The sequence below is a fragment of the Oncorhynchus mykiss genome, chromosome 8 (genome assembly GCF_057628025.1).
Source record: "Oncorhynchus mykiss isolate SJ-2025 chromosome 8, ASM5762802v1, whole genome shotgun sequence".
In the NCBI taxonomy this organism is placed as follows: Eukaryota; Metazoa; Chordata; class Actinopteri; order Salmoniformes; family Salmonidae; genus Oncorhynchus; species Oncorhynchus mykiss.
The window spans coordinates 92,062,346-92,079,858 of NC_143029.1; the positions used below are offsets into that span (position 1 = coordinate 92,062,346).

Consider the following 17,513-nt stretch of genomic DNA (forward strand, 5'->3'; position numbering starts at 1 on the left):
GCCTCGCCTGGTTCACCAACTACTTCTCTGATAGAGTTCAGTATGTCAAATCGGAGGGCCTGTTCTCCAGACATCTGGCAGTCTCTATGGGGGTGCCACAGGGTTCAATTCTCGGGCTGACTCTCTTCTCTGTATACATCAATGATGTCGCTCTTGGTACTGGTGATCCACCTCTACGCAGACGACACCATGCTGTATACTTCTGGCCCTTCTTTGGACACTGTTAACTAACCTCCAGACGAGCTTCAATGCCATACAACTCTCCTTCCGTGGCCTCCAACTGCTCTTAAATACAAGTCAAACTAAATGCATGCTCTTCAAACAATCCTGCCCGCCCGCCCAGCATCACTACTCTGGACGGTTCAGACTTAGAATATGTGGACAACTACAAATACCTAGGTGGTTAGACTGTAAACTCTCCTTCCAGACTCACAATAAGCATCTCCAATCCCAAATTAAATCTAGAATCAGCTTCCTATTTCACAACAAAGCCTGCTTCACTCACGTTGCCAAACATACCCTCGTAAAACTGACCATCCTACCGATCCTCGACTTCGGCGATGTAATTTACAAAATAGCCTCCAACACGCTACTCAACAAATTGGATGCAGTCTATCACAGTGCCATCTGTTTTGTCACCAAAGCCCCATATACTACCCACCACTGCGACCTGTACGCTCTCGTTGGCTGGCACTCGCTTCATACTCCTCACCAAACCCACTGTTTTCAGGTCATCTACAAGTCTCTGATAGGTAAGGCCCCGCCTTATCTCAGCTCACTGGTCACCATAGCAGCACCCACCTGTAGCACGCGCTCCATCAGGTATATTTCACTGGTCACCCCCAAAGCCAATTCCTCCTCTGGCCGCCTCTCCTTCCAGTTCTCTGCTGCCAATGACTGGAACTAACTGCAAAAATCTCTGAAGCTGGAGACTCTTACCTCCCTCACTAGCTTTAAGCACCAGCTCACAGATTACTGCACCTGTACATAGCCCATCTGTAAATAGCCCATCCAACTACCTCATCCCCATACTGTATTTATTTATCTTGCTCCTTTGCACCCCTGTATCTCTACTTGCACATTAATCTTCTGCACATCAATCACTCTAGTGTCTAATTGGTATATTGTAATTACTTCACCACCATGGCCTATTTATTGCCTTACCTCTCTTATCCTACCTCCAATCCACATGCTGTATATAGAAGAAAATCTACTGTATTATTGACTGTATGTTTGTTTTACTCCATGTGTAACTCTGTGTTGTTGTATGTGTCGCACTGCTTTGCTTTATCTTGCCCAGGTCGCAGTTGTAAATGAGAACTTGTTCTCAACTGGCTTACCTGGTTATATGGAAGCACTGAAAAATTGCAGTTTTAACTTTTATTTATGTGAAAAAAAAAACAACTTTTTGAATGTAAAAGAAAATCATATTTAATGTGTAAGCTATTGTAACAACAATGTTAGAAACGGTAATTCAATTTGATTGTTAAAGTTGTGGACTTTAAATCTAACAAGGGAAGGGAGGTAGTATAGTACTATTGCAAGGGAAGGGAGGTAGTATAGTACTATTGCAAGGGAAGTGAGGTAGTATAGTACTATTGCAAGACTACCTACCTGCTATAGTGATGAAGCCGTGACTAGAACTAGATAATGAAAATGGCTTTAAACTGTCAAACCTCGGGAAGTACGAGTTGTTATCACAGCGAGTTAAACGAGTCTCCTTCTTTAATTCAACAACATCGCGTTGCAGCGGTGGATTTGATCTGCGCACCTGCGAGCAGCCGAACGAGTCCAGAACAACTGAATGTATGCGAAGTAGAAGTAGTTTTCACATAAAAACTTTCTATGTCCGAACTCAGAAGAAAATATGGTTCGCATAAATAACATGTTTACTGTGGTAGAACGTTTATTTTGATTGGCGATAGTCTGTATTTATCAGAGTACCGTCAGTTGTAGACATAATTATTAGGGGTTATCGTTCGTTGCAATGCATGTAAACGTTTCAATTTAACTATTATATTAATCTGACGATAAACAATAACACCATTATTGTGTGCATGTAACCGTACTCAGTGATGATGGTCTATTTAGAAATTAGGTAGCTTATGCTTAACTTCGTGTTTGAGGGTATTCAAAAGTGAAACTTTTCTTTATACAATGTGTGTGGAGGGCCATCCATTTTCATTTCAGAGGCCCGATGTAACGCTTAATATAAATAACGTTCACTCTCTAATCCTATGCCAAATACAAGGAAGGCATTGCATTTCATTAGCTACATTGTGAATAATAACTCCACTAACTATTAAATAACCAAATTACCATCAATATATACTTTACCCTCTCAGCAGTTAAGAAGTAAGAAAATATGTGTAAGGTAAACTCAGCTCCCTTTTCCGGTCGCATTTTCGTTTTTCTAAATAATAGTCAAATGATCTGATCTCGAAACAGTACATAAAAATCATCGCATATTCTCATTTTATAAATATAGTATTCCTGATTATGATTTGAAATAAAATGATTGAAGGTGGAGAAATGTTCTTTATCATAGAGAAAATACCTCCTAAAGAAACATGGGACTTTTATTTTGACATGAAGCAGCAGGACCGTTTACGGAAATACGCGTTCTTCGCCGAATGAAGAAGAAGCCGAAAAGGTGTTTTCTTTGCCTGCTAGAATAGCTAACTAGCTAGTATATTTATTAGATAAGTCATTCCTTCCCTTTCTCTTCATAAAAATCCGAAGCAAGAAGTTCTTTGTAGGTGAAATATGGGTATGTATTAGCTGATGTACACATTGCATAGTTTTTTTTGGTAACTATCAGTTGCTTCGGCCCTCAAGCCAAGGCTTGTGTTAGCTAGCTACAATAGGACATATGTTTATAACTAACCCAAGATAGACCAGAGCCTGTTGTTTCCAATGGGAGCAAACTAATCATAATGGGCAGGACAAGCAAGGAGGTGGGCTGAGCCAAGGACGACCTACTGACATCCTATTGGCGCATTCTAGCATTTATTTGTATATTTCCGTTAGGGAACGCCTACGCTGTGAAGTGCGCATGTGCGGTAACTCAATTCGTCCTTGCGCTCCTTGGAAATATATATTTTTTGAAACTTTGGCAAAGCGAAGGGTAAAGTCTACAAAAAATCAGTTTGTTACAGATTTTAGTTTTGGAAACACAAAACTGTATGGAGATCCAAATGTTTTATCGATGAGAAAATTAGCAGAATGTTGGCCATAATTAATCTCGCTTCATCGTTTCCTACTGCCAGCCACTGGGCTTCCTCTCAGCACCTTATTTTGTAGTGAGTGGAATCGCCAACAGGACGCTTTACATTTGTACATCCGGTGAAATATCTGCCTCATTGTTCTATCTGTGACAATACTGTGTGATTACTGCCAACAATTTGGGCGTTCCTTGCATGATTACTGCCCCCCCCCCCCCCCCCCCCCCCCCCCCGAGCATTCCATTGGTTCTTGTATGAACACCGCCCTCGAGCGCGCCATCATCATGCTTGTGTTACACTTTTGATATGATGGATTTCCCAATTGTCTATGTGATTTAAAATGTGGGTCAAAAAGGAAATAAAAGTACTATGTGAGTTTTTCGGGGGGCGAATGACACTTGACTACCGGTGTCCTAGCAAGCTACATATATTGCCCCTGCCCCCCGCCCGCTGAGTCCTGGAGTCCTCCTAGCTAGCACACTGGCCTTCGCTTCCGCCTGCTGTGTACCGGAGTCCTCCTAGCTAGCACATTGGCCTTCGCTTCCGCCTGCTGTGTACTGGAGTCCTCCTAGCTAGCACATTGGCCTTCGCTTCCGCCTGCTGTGTACTGGAGTCCTCCTAGCTAGCACATTGGCCTTCGCTTCCGCCTGCTGTGTACCGGAGTCCTCCTAGCTAGCACATTGGCCTTCGCTTCCGCCTGCTGTGCATTGGCCTTCGCTTCCCGCCTGCTGTGTACCTGTTAGGAAATTATGATTAAAATGACTGAACAAATCATTTTAAATGGAACTGTAACTAAGTAAACTTATACTCATACTTATACTGTTTTATTATATCTAGTTAATGAACACCATTCCAACTAGGAAGAAACAAATGGGTTGTGGACTGTGAAAACAGATAAGGTCGTTAGCCTATAGTTGACCCTACAGAAACTTAGCTCTGGGGTTTTTAGATAAGGCAGTGAGTGCATTCCTAGGTTTTCTGTTAATTAAAACTGTCAGTTCAGTGTTGATCGATAATGTTGAGGGGTCAAAAGTTATCTGGGAGTGTGTTAGTAAGTTAGAATGAACTTTTCACCTTACTTTGTCCCGGTTGAGAGGAGGGGATTCTGTTAAAGCAATGAAATGACGTCATGATCTGTATATAAACTGCTGCACGTGATTAAGCGGGAGCGCGCTCCGAGAATACATTATATTACCTATTATTGAAAGACTGGTCTGCGTCTTTTTTATGCAAACAAGAAATCTTACAAATTCTCATAAAACAGATTAAGGGCTTTCAATTGATGAAAGCACATTGGCATAATTAAATTACAGTAACAGTACCGGAGTCCTCCTAGCTAGCACAGTGGCCTTCGCTTCTGCCCGCTGAGTACCGAAGTCCTCCTAGCTAGCACAGTGGCCTTCGCTCCCGCCTGCTGTGTACCGGAGTCCTACAAGCTAGCATAGTGGCCTTCGTTCCCGCCTGCTGTGTACCGGAGTCCTCCTAGCTAGCACAGTGACCTTCACTCCCGCCTGCCCTCAATAACATTAACAGAAAAGCAGTGCCCGACAGGCTGGGGTAAAGGAAACTATCTACTGGTGTCCTAGCTGGCTAGCTACTTATCCTGCTGTTTACCAGAGTTCTAGCTTGCTAGCACCCAGAGTCCTTTGCTAACGCCTCCCGAACACCTGTCCTCACCGTCGTTAACAGAACTGTACCCCACAGGCGGGGGCGAAGTACACTGTCCTAGCTAGGAGAACTCCTGTACTCAGCGGGCGGGGGCGAAGTACACTGTCCTAGCTAGGAGGACTCCTGTACTCAGCGGGCGGGGGCGAAGTACACTGTCCTAGCTAGGAGGACTCCTGTACTCAGCGGGCGGGGGCGAAGTACACTGTCCTAGCTAGGAGGACTCCTGTACTCAGCGGGCGGGGGCGAAGTACACTGTCCTAGCTAGGAGGGCTCCGGTACTCAGCGGGCGGGGACGAAGTACACTGTCCTAGCTAGGAGGACTCCGGTACTCAGCGGGCGGGGTCGAAGTACACTGTCCTAGCTAGGAGGACTCCGGTACTCAGCGGGCGGGGACGAAGTACACTGTCCTAGCTAGGAGGACTCCGGTACTCAGCGGGCGGGGACGAAGTACACTGTCCTAGCTAGGAGTTCTCCGGTACTCAGCGGGCGGGGGCGAAGTACACTAAGTACACGCTACCATTGTCGCACCCGCCTCTTCTTCTGTGGGGTCTGTTGGCATCCAACGCTATGGTACATTACTGCCTCCTTCTGTACTGGAGCGCCCCCACATCTGTACCGGAGTCCTAGCTAAAAAATGGACCAATAGAAGAATAGAGAGGGGTTCCTGCAGATGCAGGAATGCCCACATGCAGGAAAGCCCCAAATTATGGGCTGCAATTTCACCCTTCTCGCTAGCTACAGTAGCCAAACTACATGTGTGTTGTTCAAGACAAAAGGGTTTCAGTGAGCAGCAACGTGCACATTCCATTGAACAACAGTGGTAACAATTTATCCGTGTTTATAAACGCGTATAAAATGTGACAGGACGACGTTTTCCTATGATATCATGTTGGCAGAACATACTGTCGCTACATACAGTATGTTCTGCCAACATGATATCATAGGAAAATGTCGCTACAGTATGTTCTGCCAACATGATATCATAGGAAAATGTCATCCTGTCACATTTTTGCAAATAGTTTAGAATCAAACAATTGATACATTTGTCAATTGGCTATGCTCCCAGCAGGCTTTGGGGTGCCAATGTGAAAAGATGAGTGTCAACTAGAGGTGGCCCGATTAATCGGAATTGCTGATTAATTAGGGCCGATTTCAAGTTTTCATAACAATCGGTAATCAGCATTTTTGGAAACCCGATTATGGCCGATTACATTGCACTCCACGAGGAGACTGCGTACGAGAGTGCAGCAAGGAGCCAAGGTAAGTTGCTAGCTAGCATTAAACGTATCTTATAAAAATCAATCAATCATAATCACTAGTTAACTACACTGTATATTACCAGTTTATGTAGCTTGTCCTGCGTTGCACATAATCGATGCGGTGCCTGTTAATTTACCATCGAATCACAGCCTACTTCGACTTCGCCAAACGGGTGACGATGATGATTTAACAAGCGCATTTGCGAAAAAAGCACTGTCGTTGCACCAATGTGTACCTAACCATAACCATCAATGCCTTTCTTTAAAATCAATACACAAGTATATATTTTTAAACCTGCATATTTAGTTAATATTGCCTGTTAACATGAATTTCTTTTAACTAGGGAAATTGTGTCACTTCTCTTGCGTTCTGTGCAAGCGGTCAGGATATATGCAGCAGTTTGGGCCGCCTGGCTCGTTGCGAATTGTGTGAAGACCATTTCTTCCAAACAAAGACAGTAATTAATTTGCCAGAATTGTACATAATTATGGCATGACATTGAAGGTTCTACAATGTAACAGCAATATTTAGACTTATGGATGCCACCCGTTAGATAAAATACGGAACGGTTCCGTATTTCACTGAAAGAATAAACATTTTGTTTTCGAAATGATAGTTTCCGGATTTGACCATAATGACCTAAGGCTCGTATTTCTGTGTGTTATTATGTTATAATTAAGTCTATGATTTGATATTTGATAGAGCAGTCTGACTGAGCGGTGGTAGGCAGCAGCAGGCCCGTAAGCATTCATTCAAACAGCACTTTCCTGCATTTGCCACCAGCTCTTCGCTGTGCTACAAGCATTGCACTGTTTATGACTTCAAGCCTATCAACTCCTGAGATTAGACTGGCAATACTAAAGTACCTATTAGAACATCCAATAGTCAAAGGTATATGAAATACAAATGTTATAGAGAGAAATAGTCCTATAATTCCTATAATAACTACAACCTAAAACTTCTTACCTGGGAATATTGAAGACTCATGTTAAAAGGAACCACCAGCTTTCATATGTTCTCATGTTCTGAGCAAGGAACTGAAACGTTAGCTTTTTTACATGACACATATTGCACTTTTACCTTCTTCTCCAAAACTTTGTTTTTGCATTATTTAAACCAAATTGAACATGTCATTATTTATTTGAGACTAAATTGATTTTATTGATGTATTATATTAAGGTAAAATAAATGTTAATTCAGTATTGTTGTAATTGTCATTATTACAAATATATATATATATATATATATATATATATATATAACAATCGGCCGATTAATCGGTATCTGCTTTTTTTTGGTTCTCCAATAATCGGTATCGCCGTTGAAAAATCATAATCGGTCGACCTCTAATTGTGACCCAACCTCCTCCATCTTTCTCATCTCTTTCCCCCTCTTGGCAGAACCCCCATTTCCTCTGCTCTCCCTGGGTGTCCTGGTCCCTCCTCTCCGGATGATGTCAGCACTCATGTGGCAGGTGGTGCGCCTGGGCAACATAAGTCAGTATGGGAAATTGGAGGAGTTTGTTTCCATGGTCACAGAGGCGGTTCCAGATCTCCTGTCCAACAGACAGAGGTGGCTGCTGACCCTGGCACTCAGAGGACGGGTAAGAGACTCTCTGATAGATTGTAAGAGATTCCCAGCATGTTTCGAGAGTCTAGGTTTCAGCAAGGCTCAGTGCAGAATCACTGAGCCTGCACCCTAAATAACAAACTCACTCAAATTCAATCTGGGGTCCAGATTAGCAGTTTGCTCCGGCCAATCACCTGGAAGGTTCTGTTTGTGATTGGAGGCTAAAAATATGAGGTCGCACATATAAGTTTGCTTGTTGCGGGTGTATGGGGATAGAAGAAATACCCACTGCTCTTGCTAGTATCACTTATGGTTTATTAAGGTTGTGTGATTGGAGGCTACATATGGGTTGAATTCATGTAACAGTTGGTAACTGTTTGGTTCTTGTCTCAGGTGAGTCTACAGCTATTAGGGTCTGGACATCCTGATGACCTCAAGGCTGTTCAAACCCACCTGGATAGAATCACAGCATCTGGTCTCAAACAGGTGAGTGTTTTAATCAACTGGTGCGTAATTCTGACAAGCCTGCTCTCCTAAACAGTAAGCAGTAAGGGCCGGTTTCCCAGACACAGACTAAGCCTAAAAAGCACTTTCAAAGGAGATTCTCCAGGACGAGGGTCAGTCTGTGTCCTAGAAACCGCCACTGTGCAGCTTGTGATGTTTGTCTGGACTCTTATGTGTTGCAGTCAAACGATGCTGCGATTGAATTTGCTGAATCCAACTTCCTGAAGCTGATCCAGAGCCTAGTGGAAGACCCAGATAGGAAGGAACACTTCTTCAAGGTATGATAGAGCCTAGTGGAAGACCCAGATAGGAAGGAACACTTCTTCAAGGTATGATAGAGCCTAGTGGAAGACCCAGATAGGAAGGAACACTTCTTCAAGGTATGATAGAGCCTAGTGGAAGACCCAGATAGGAAGGAACACTTCTTCAAGGTATGATAGAGCCTAGTGGAAGACCCAGATAGGAAGGAACACGTCTTCAAGGTATGATAGAGCCTAGTGGAAGACCCAGATAGGAAGGAACACTTCTTCAAGGTATGATAGAGCCTAGTGGAAGACCCAGATAGGAGGGAACACTTCTTCAAGGTATGATAGAGCCTAGTGGAAGACCCAGATAGGAAGGAACACTTCTTCAAGGTATGATAGAGCCTAGTGGAAGACCCAGATAGGAAGGAACACTTCTTCAAGGTATGATAGAGCCTAGTGGAAGACCCAGATAGGAAGGAACACTTCTTCAAGGTATGATAGAGCCTAGTGGAAGACCCAGATAGGAAGGAACACTTCTTCAAGGTATGATAGAGCCTAGTGGAAGACCCAGATAGGAAGGAACACTTCTTCAAGGTATGATAGAGCCTAGTGGAAGACCCAGATAGGAAGGAACACTTCTTCAAGGTATGATAGAGCCTAGTGGAAGACCCAGATAGGAGGGAACACTTCTTCAAGGTATGATAGAGCCTAGTGGAAGACCCAGATAGGAGGGAACACTTCTTCAAGGTATGATAGAGCCTAGTGGAAGACCCAGATAGGAAGGAACACTTCTTCAAGGTATGATAGAGCCTAGTGGAAGACCCAGATAGGAGGGAACACTTCTTCAAGGTAAGATGCTTCTCCAAGTCACACCGATACAAATCCCCAACTGATGCACTGCACATAATCAGATCAAGTTGACCTCATGTTTAGTGCTAACCTAAATACAAGGACGTATGCAGTTTTAGACTATTGAAACAGGCTGTCTCTCTTGTACAATAGGTTGTGTTCCCCGTGGAGTATGGACCGAGCTTTGACTCGGCGCTGCAGACTCTGGTGTGTCATTTGCTGTCCAGACTGGAGGAGCTGCTGCCCGTCCCTGACTTCAAACAGGTACAGACAGACTGAGCTGACCCAGAACCACAGTGAGATAGAGAAACAATAGCTATTTCTAGTTCTGAACAGTAAACTGGGTTCACGAAAGTAAAACATTTAAGGAAAATTGCATATATGTAAATCTTTGTCATCACAATACTGTCATTTTCACCACCGTTCTCTCTGCTGTCTCTAGACTGCTCTGTTGATCAGTGGTGCCCCATCTGTCCTGGAGGACTTCATGTGCAGTGTCTCCCATGCAGAGGATCTGAAGTCCCTGCTACAGAACCCACAGTGCCACGGGAAACTCAAGCTGCCCAAGAGCGGTAAGCCTCTTGTCTGAGTTCCTAATGGCTCTCTTCCCTTAGCGCCTCTGCTTAAAAGTAGTGTTCTCTATAGGGAAGGGGTGTCAAACTCATTCCATGGAGGGCTGACTGTGCTGGTCTTTGTTATTTCCTTTCAGTTTGTGTCCAATGAAGTTTGACATGCAGGTGAGGGTAGCTAATCAGTGACCTTAATAGATCAATGGAGTACAAGGGAGGAGTGGAAGACCGGGCCCACCATGGAATAGTTTGACACCTTTGATGGAGGGAATCCGCTGCCATTAGGTACACATCCCCCACCCGGTACACATCCCCCACCCGGTACACACCCCCCACCCGGTACACATCCCCCACCCGGTACACATCCTCTGTCTGGTACACATCCCCCACCAGGTACACATCCCCCACCCGGTACACACCCCCCACCCGGTACACATCCCCCACCCAGTACACATCCCCCACCCGGTACACATCCCCACACACCCCCCACCCGGTACACCCCCCCCACCCGGTACACATCCCCCACCCGGTACACACACCCCACCCGGTACACATCCCCCACCCAGTACACATCCCCCACCTGGTACACATCCTCTGTCTGGTACACACACCCCACCCGGTACACATCCCCCACCCAGTACACATCCCCCACCCGTTACACATCCCCCACCCGGTACACATCCCCCACCCGGTACACATCCCCCACCTGGTACACATCCCCCACCTGGTACACCCCCCCCCACCTGGTACACCCCCCCACCTGGTACACATCCCCCACCTGGTACACACCCCCCCACCCGGTACACCCCCCCCGCCCGGTACACATCCCCCACCCGGTACACCCCCCGTCTGGTACACACACCCCGCCCGGAACACACCCCCCCGTCTGGTACACACACCCCGCCCGGAACACACCCCCCCGTCTGGTACACACACCCCGCCCGGAACACACCCCCCACCCGGTACACACCCCCCGCCCGGTACACACACCCCGCCCGGTACACACACCCCGCCCGGTACACACCCCCCACCCGGTACACACACCACCCGGTACACACCCCCCGCCCGGTACACACCCCCCACCCGGTACACACACCAACCACCCGGTACACACCCCCCACATAACCGTAATCATCTAATAATCTATATAATAATCTCACAATATAACCTTAATCATCTAATAATCTATATAATAATCTCACAATTGTTTCCCATCTTCTTTCCATTGGTCCTGGTTGTCACTGTTCAGCTCCTTCGCAGATAGAGGACCATCTCCTCTTCTCCTTATCCCTTCCTCCCTCACTGAGACTGGGCAATGCCTCGCACCACAGCGCCAGCGAATCCAAAGCCTTCCCTGACTGTGAGAACCCGCCCCTGCAGGTCAGAGATAACCAGGGGACTATGACTGACAATTTGAGTGGCCAATGGGCTGAGTCCAAAACAAGTATAGATCAAAACGTGATTGGAACAGATTCAGTAGAAAACCAAGGAGGTTCTCAAAGAACGGACAACCAGAAGGACGTGAAGGAGAAAGTTCTGGAAAGACAAAGTGCAGGAAGGAAAGCAGTAGACACGGAGCACCAATACTGTCTGAGCACCAATACTGCTCCTCAAACTGCTGACCAAGACACGGCACCATCAGCCAGCCAACAAGCTGCCTCAGCCTCCACCTCAGTCTCTGCCCAGGACACCACCTCAACATCCACCTCGGGCACCCTGTCGTCCTCCTCCGGTGTGTCACCCGAGCAGCCGCGGCGGCGCGTGGCCCACAGGTGCCCCCAGTGCGGCCGCTGTTTCATCTACCGCTACAAGATGCTGGAGCACCAGAGACTCCACACAGGGGAGAACCCTTACAAGTGTTCCCAGTGTGGGAAGACCTTCAGAAGGTCCTCGGAGATGTCCACCCACCGCCGAACGCAGTGCTCCAACGCTGCCTATGTCTGTATTAAATGTGGAAGCAGTTTCGGGTCGGTCAGAGAGCGCGTCAGCCACCGGTGTTGTGGTAGCAAAGCGGCGCCGGCGCCGAAGTTTGAATGTCCGCAGTGTGGGAAGAACTTCAAGTGGCACAACTCGTTAAAGAAACACCTGGTAACCCACACCAGGAAGAAGGGCTTCAATTGCAGGTACGTTAACATTAACATGACACTATTATCGTCCCAAATTACACCCTATTCCCTATATAGTGCTTCATTCTATAAAGGGGAAAGGGGGGATACCTAGTCAGTTGGAGAACTGAATGCCTTCAACTGAATTGTGTCTTCCGCATTTAACCCAACCCCTCTGAATCAGAGAGGAGCGGGGGGGGCTGCCTTAATCGACATCCACGTCTTCAGCACGCGGGGAACAGCGGGGAACAGTGGGGAACAGCGGGGAACAGTGGGTTAACTGCCTTGCTCATTGACAGAACAACATATTTTTCCCTTGTCAGCTCAGGCCCAACACTGTAACCACTAGGCTACCTGCTGTAGCTAGAGGACTCCTGATATCTCCAGGACTGGTTCTAGAGCTAGAGGACTCCTGATATCTCCAGGACTGGTTCTAGAGCTAGAGGACTCCTGATATCTCCAGGACTGGTTCTAGAGAGGAGAAATCACTCCCAGTGGCTGTATTGAAGGGGGAGTGGTTTCTCCTCTCCTAGGTAATCAGTGGCTGTATTGAAGGGGGAGTGGTTTCTCCTCTCCTAGGTAATCAGTGGCTGTATTGAAGGGGGAGTGGTTTCTCCTCTCCTAGGTAATCAGTGGCTGTATTGGAGGGGGAGTGGTTTCTCCTCTCCTAGGTAATCAGTGGCTGTATTGGAGGGGGACTGGTTTCTCCTTCAGTCCCTATACTTTTTGGCCCTGACACAGACATTGATCACCCCAGAGAACACTGCTGCTCCATTTGCCCTGTCTTCATCTGACTATGTTTTCTCTCATAGTCCGAGAGCATCTGGTCGTCACAGTGATGGCACAGGGCTTCTCATTTCTCCTGACTGGAGATTCTCTATTCTCCCTCTCTCACCTGTCCATCTCCTCATTTGAATTCCATGTTGTCACTGTCTCTTGACCACTCAAGCTTAACATCGTTGTTATTTATCGCCCACCATGTTGCCCTTAGAGTTCCTCAATGAGCTTGACACCTGAACCTTTAAACAGGTCAACATTCACAAGGCCGCAGGGCCAGACAGATTACCAGGACGTGTACTCGGTGCATGCGCTGACCAACTGGCAAGTGTCTTCACTGACATTTTCAACCTGTCCCTGACTGAGTCTGTAATACCTACATGTTTCAAGTAGACCACCATAATAGTCCTTGTGCCCAAGGAAGTGAAGGTAACCTGCCTAAATGATTACCGCCCCGTAGCACTCACGTCGGTAGCCATGAAGTGCTTTGAAAGGCTGGTCATGGCTCACATCAACAGCATCCTCCCGGACACCCTAGACCCACTCCAATTCGTATACCGCCCCAACAGATCCACAAATGACGCAATCTCAATCGCACTCCACACTGCGCTTTCACACCTGGACAAAAGGAACACCTATGTGAGAATGCTGTTCATTGACTTCAGCTCAGCGTTCAACACCATAGTGCCCACGAAGCTCATCACTAAGCTGAGGACTCTGGGACTAAACACCTCCCTCTGCAACTGGATCCTGGACTTCCTGATGGCCTGCCCCCAGGTGCTAAGGGTAGGCAACATGTCTGCCACACTGATCCTCAACACTGGGGCCCCTCAGGGGTATGTACATTAGTCGAGAGTTTCAAGTTCCTTGGTGTCCACATCACCAACAATCTATCATGGTCCAAACATGATAGGGCACGACAAAACCTTTCCCCCTCAGGAGATAGAAAAGACTTGGCACGTGTCCCCAGATCCTTAAAAGGTTCTACAGCTGCACCATCAGGAGCATCCTGACCGGTTGCATCACCGCCTGGTATGGCAACTGCTCTGCATCTGACCGTAAGGCACTACAGTGCAAACGGCCCAGTACATCACTGGGGCCAAGCTTCCTGCCATCCAGCATATAATAGGCGGTGCCAGAGGAAAGCCCATAAAATCGTCAGACTCCAGTCACCCAAGTTTTCTCTGCTTCCGCACGGCAAGCGGTACCGGAGCGCCAAGTTTAGGGCCAAAAGGCTCCTCAATAGCTTCTACCTCCAAGCCATAAGATTGCTGAACAATTAATAAAATCGCCACCGGATTTGTTGAGCTCATTTCCTGACGAAGGCTCGCTGCTCTTCGTACTGGGCGACTTCAACCTTCCGACTTTGACTTTCTTTCCACCTCTTTCTTTCCCCTCCTTGCCATATGCTTGACCTCATCTTTACTGGAGGTTGTTCCCCTACTAATCTCACTGCAACCCCCTCCAGGTCTCTGATCACTACTTAGTTTCCTTTTCTGTCTCCCTCTATCATTTTTCCCTCCTGTCTCCTGATTCTGCCTCTTCAACCTTACTCTTTTTCCTTTCCACATCCTTCGACTTTCACTGTCCCCTTTCCTACCGGCCTGCTAGACCCTCACCTCCTGCTCCGTGGCTGAGTGACTCATTGCTTACAGAACAGGGCTGCGGACAGCTGAGCTAAAATGGAGAAAAACTAAACTTTCGGAGGACCTATCATCCTTTCACTCTCTCCTCTTTACATTTTCTTCCTCTGTGTCTGCTGCTAAAGCCACTTTCTATCACTCTGAAATGTCTGCCTTGCCAACCACTTCAAAAAGAAGGTTGGTGATATCCGCTCCTCATTCACTCAGTCTATTGAGTCCACTGGTCCCATTCACACAGAACTACTCCTTGACCTATTGAGTCCACTGGTCCCATTCACACACAACTACTCCTTGACCTATTGAGTCCACTGGTCCCATTCACACAGAACTACTCCTTGACCTATTGAGTCCACTGGTCCCATTCACACAGAACTACTCCTTGACCTATTTCTCCCCTCTCTCCAGAAAGAAATGTTACTGAGTTACAGTTCATATAAGGAAATCAGTCCAGTTAAATAAATGTATTAGGCCCTAATCTATGGATTTCACATGACTGGGCAGGGGCGCAGCCATGGGTGAGCCTGGGGGGGCTTAAGCCCACCCATTTGGGTGCCAGGTCCAGCCAATCAGAATTAGTTGTTTTTTTTCCACAAAAGGGCTTTATTACAGATAGAAATACTCCTCAGTTTCATCAGCTGTCCGGGTGGCTGGTCTCAGACAATCCTGCAGGTGAAGAAGCCGGATGTGGAGGTCCTAGGCTGGCGTGGTATGTGGTTGTGAGGCCGGTTGGACGTACTGCCAAATTCTGTAAAACGATGTTGGAGGCGGCTTATGGTAGAGAAATTAACATTCATGCCAATTGCACGCTCCCTCAACTTGAGACATCTGTGGCATTGTGTTGAGACAAAACTGCACATTTTAGAGTGGCCTTTTATTGTCCCCAGCACAAGGTGCACCTGTGTTATGATCATGCTGTTTAATCATCTTCTTGATATGCCACACCTGTCAGGTGGATGGATTATCTTGGCGAAATATAAATTCTAAATAACGGGGGTGTAAACAAATTGTGCCATTTTTCTTTTAATCATCTTTTTGTGAGTATGCAACATTTCTGTGTTTTTTTTTTCAGCCCATGAAACATGGGACCAACACTTAACATCTTGCGTTTTATGTATATTTTTCAGTATACTTATGACCAGGTCCCATAGGAATTTGGTCAAAAGTAGTGCACTATATAGGGAATGGTATGGCATTTGGGAAGCTACACTGTGATTCATGATTGGTGACTCATGTAAATCATGTTTTATATTTAATGTCCTGTAATGGAAAAGCAAATATCTTTGAAAATACAATAGCTGTGGCCCAGATAGCAGCCTAGTACCTTTTTATAGAGCTCTATGGGCCCAGGTCAACAGTAGTGCACTATAAAGGGGAACAGGAAGTCACTTGGGACACGGCCGATAAAGGCTATCTTCCATAAAGCGCAATCCTATGTATTCTAAGGTACTGTGGTGAGGGGCCGTTCCCAGGTATCGCTGAGCTGAGGACCCACCAGAAGGTCCATGATGGAGAAGAGAAGCCCTACAAGTGTGAACAGTGTGGGAAGGGCTTCAGCTCCCAGGTATTCTGTTGTATTCATCTCCCAGGTATTCTGTTGTATTCATCTCCCAGGTATTCTGTTGTATTCATCTCCCAGGTATTCTATTGTATTCATCTCCCAGGTATTCTGTTGTATTCATCTCCCAGGTATTCTATTGTATTCATCTCCCAGGTATTCTATTGTATTCATCTCCCAGGTATTCTGTTGTATTCATCTCCCAGGTATTCTGTTGTATTCATCTCCCAGGTATTCTATTGTATTCATCTCCCAGGTATTCTGTTGTATTCATCTCCCAGGTATTCTGTTGTATTCATCTCCCAGGTATTCTGTTGTATTCATCTCCCAGGTATTCTATTGTATTCATCTCCCAGGTATTCTGTTGTATTCATCTCCCAGGTATTCTGTTGTATTCATCTCCCAGGTATTCTATTGTATTCATCTCCCAGGTATTCTGTTGTATTCATCTCCCAGGTATTCTATTGTATTCATCTCCCAGGTATTCTGTTGCGTTCAGCTTAAATATGTCTTATAAAATGTATTTAGGGCTGGCTCCATGGCCACGAGCAGCGCCACTCCCAAGAGAGGTCCAAGATCTGCCCCAGCTGTGGAAAGGCCTTCCGGTGCAAAGGAGACCTGAAGCTCCACATGCGAACTCACACCGGCGAGAGGCCGTACCAGTGTACCTACTGCGCCAAGCGGTTCTCTGTGAACGGAAACCTGACGATACACATCAGGACTCACACGGGGGAGAAACCTTTCCTCTGCTCTGACTGCGGCAAGGCCTTCTGCTCCGCAGGAGAGCTGCAGATCCACAGGAGAACACACACTGGGGAGAGACCGTACAAATGCACCGTCTGTGAGAAAGGCTTCACCATGGCTAGTCAGGTGACTCTTCACATGCGGGTACACACGGGGGAACGACCCTACGTGTGTCACGAGTGTGGAAAGGCATTTCGTCGCGGTGCGGAGCTGAAGACACACATCCTGAATCACAGTGGGGTGAGACCATACCCCTGTCGTCTCTGTTCCAAGACCTACACCTGCCTTAGTCACCTGAAAAGACATTTGAAGACTCACGGGGACCAGTCGGTGGATATGAGCAGTGAGTTGTCTGTATCTGCTGTATAATAAACCACTTGAATAGAAAACACACCTTTTAACACCGTGTTGTCAATATAATGAGGTGCATATTTCATTTTCTGACGGCTACTTATATTAAGAGGGAGTTGACTGAACTCCGTAAAGATCATCGCCATGTTTGCTTATTGCTACTATCAGGACTAAGACTGTTGCTTCTAGAACAAGACGAGTGTTGCTTCTAGAACAAGACGAGTGTTGCTTCTAGAACAAGACGACTGTTGCTTCTAGAACAAGACGAGTGTTGCTTCTAGAACAAGACGAGTGTTGCTTCTAGAATAAGACGAGTGTTGCTTCTAGAACAAGACGAGTGTTGCTTCTAGAACAAGACGACTGTTGCTTCTAGAACAAGACGACTGTTGCTTCTAGAACAAGACTGTTGCTTCTAGAACAAGACGACTGTTGCTTCTAGAACAAGACGAG

General features: G+C 46.5%; 2 protein-coding genes across 3 annotated transcripts in view; one reads left to right on the forward strand and one right to left on the reverse strand.

Annotated features, from left to right (window-relative positions):
* yipf1 (Yip1 domain family, member 1) overlaps positions 1–2,419 on the reverse strand; it is a 24,123-nt gene extending 21,704 nt beyond the window's left edge. The window contains exon 1 of one of the 2 annotated variants that reach the window (XM_021614191.3): positions 2,320–2,419. The gene's annotated coding sequence lies outside the window, so the exon portion shown is untranslated. The remainder of the gene's footprint in view (positions 1–2,319) is intronic. The other variant, XM_021614193.3, reaches the window with a different exon arrangement.
* On the forward strand, positions 1,761–17,101 carry LOC110530892 (uncharacterized). The gene is made up of 9 exons (XM_090182992.1): positions 1,761–2,770; positions 7,553–7,755; positions 8,115–8,207; positions 8,408–8,503; positions 9,473–9,583; positions 9,762–9,891; positions 11,138–12,011; positions 15,857–15,974; positions 16,497–17,101. Exons 1-9 carry the CDS (start codon positions 2,767–2,769, stop codon positions 17,079–17,081), a joined length of 2,214 nt encoding a protein of 737 aa, XP_090039118.1. The 5' UTR covers positions 1,761–2,766; the 3' UTR covers positions 17,082–17,101.
* Positions 17,102–17,513: the final 412 nt, after the last annotated feature.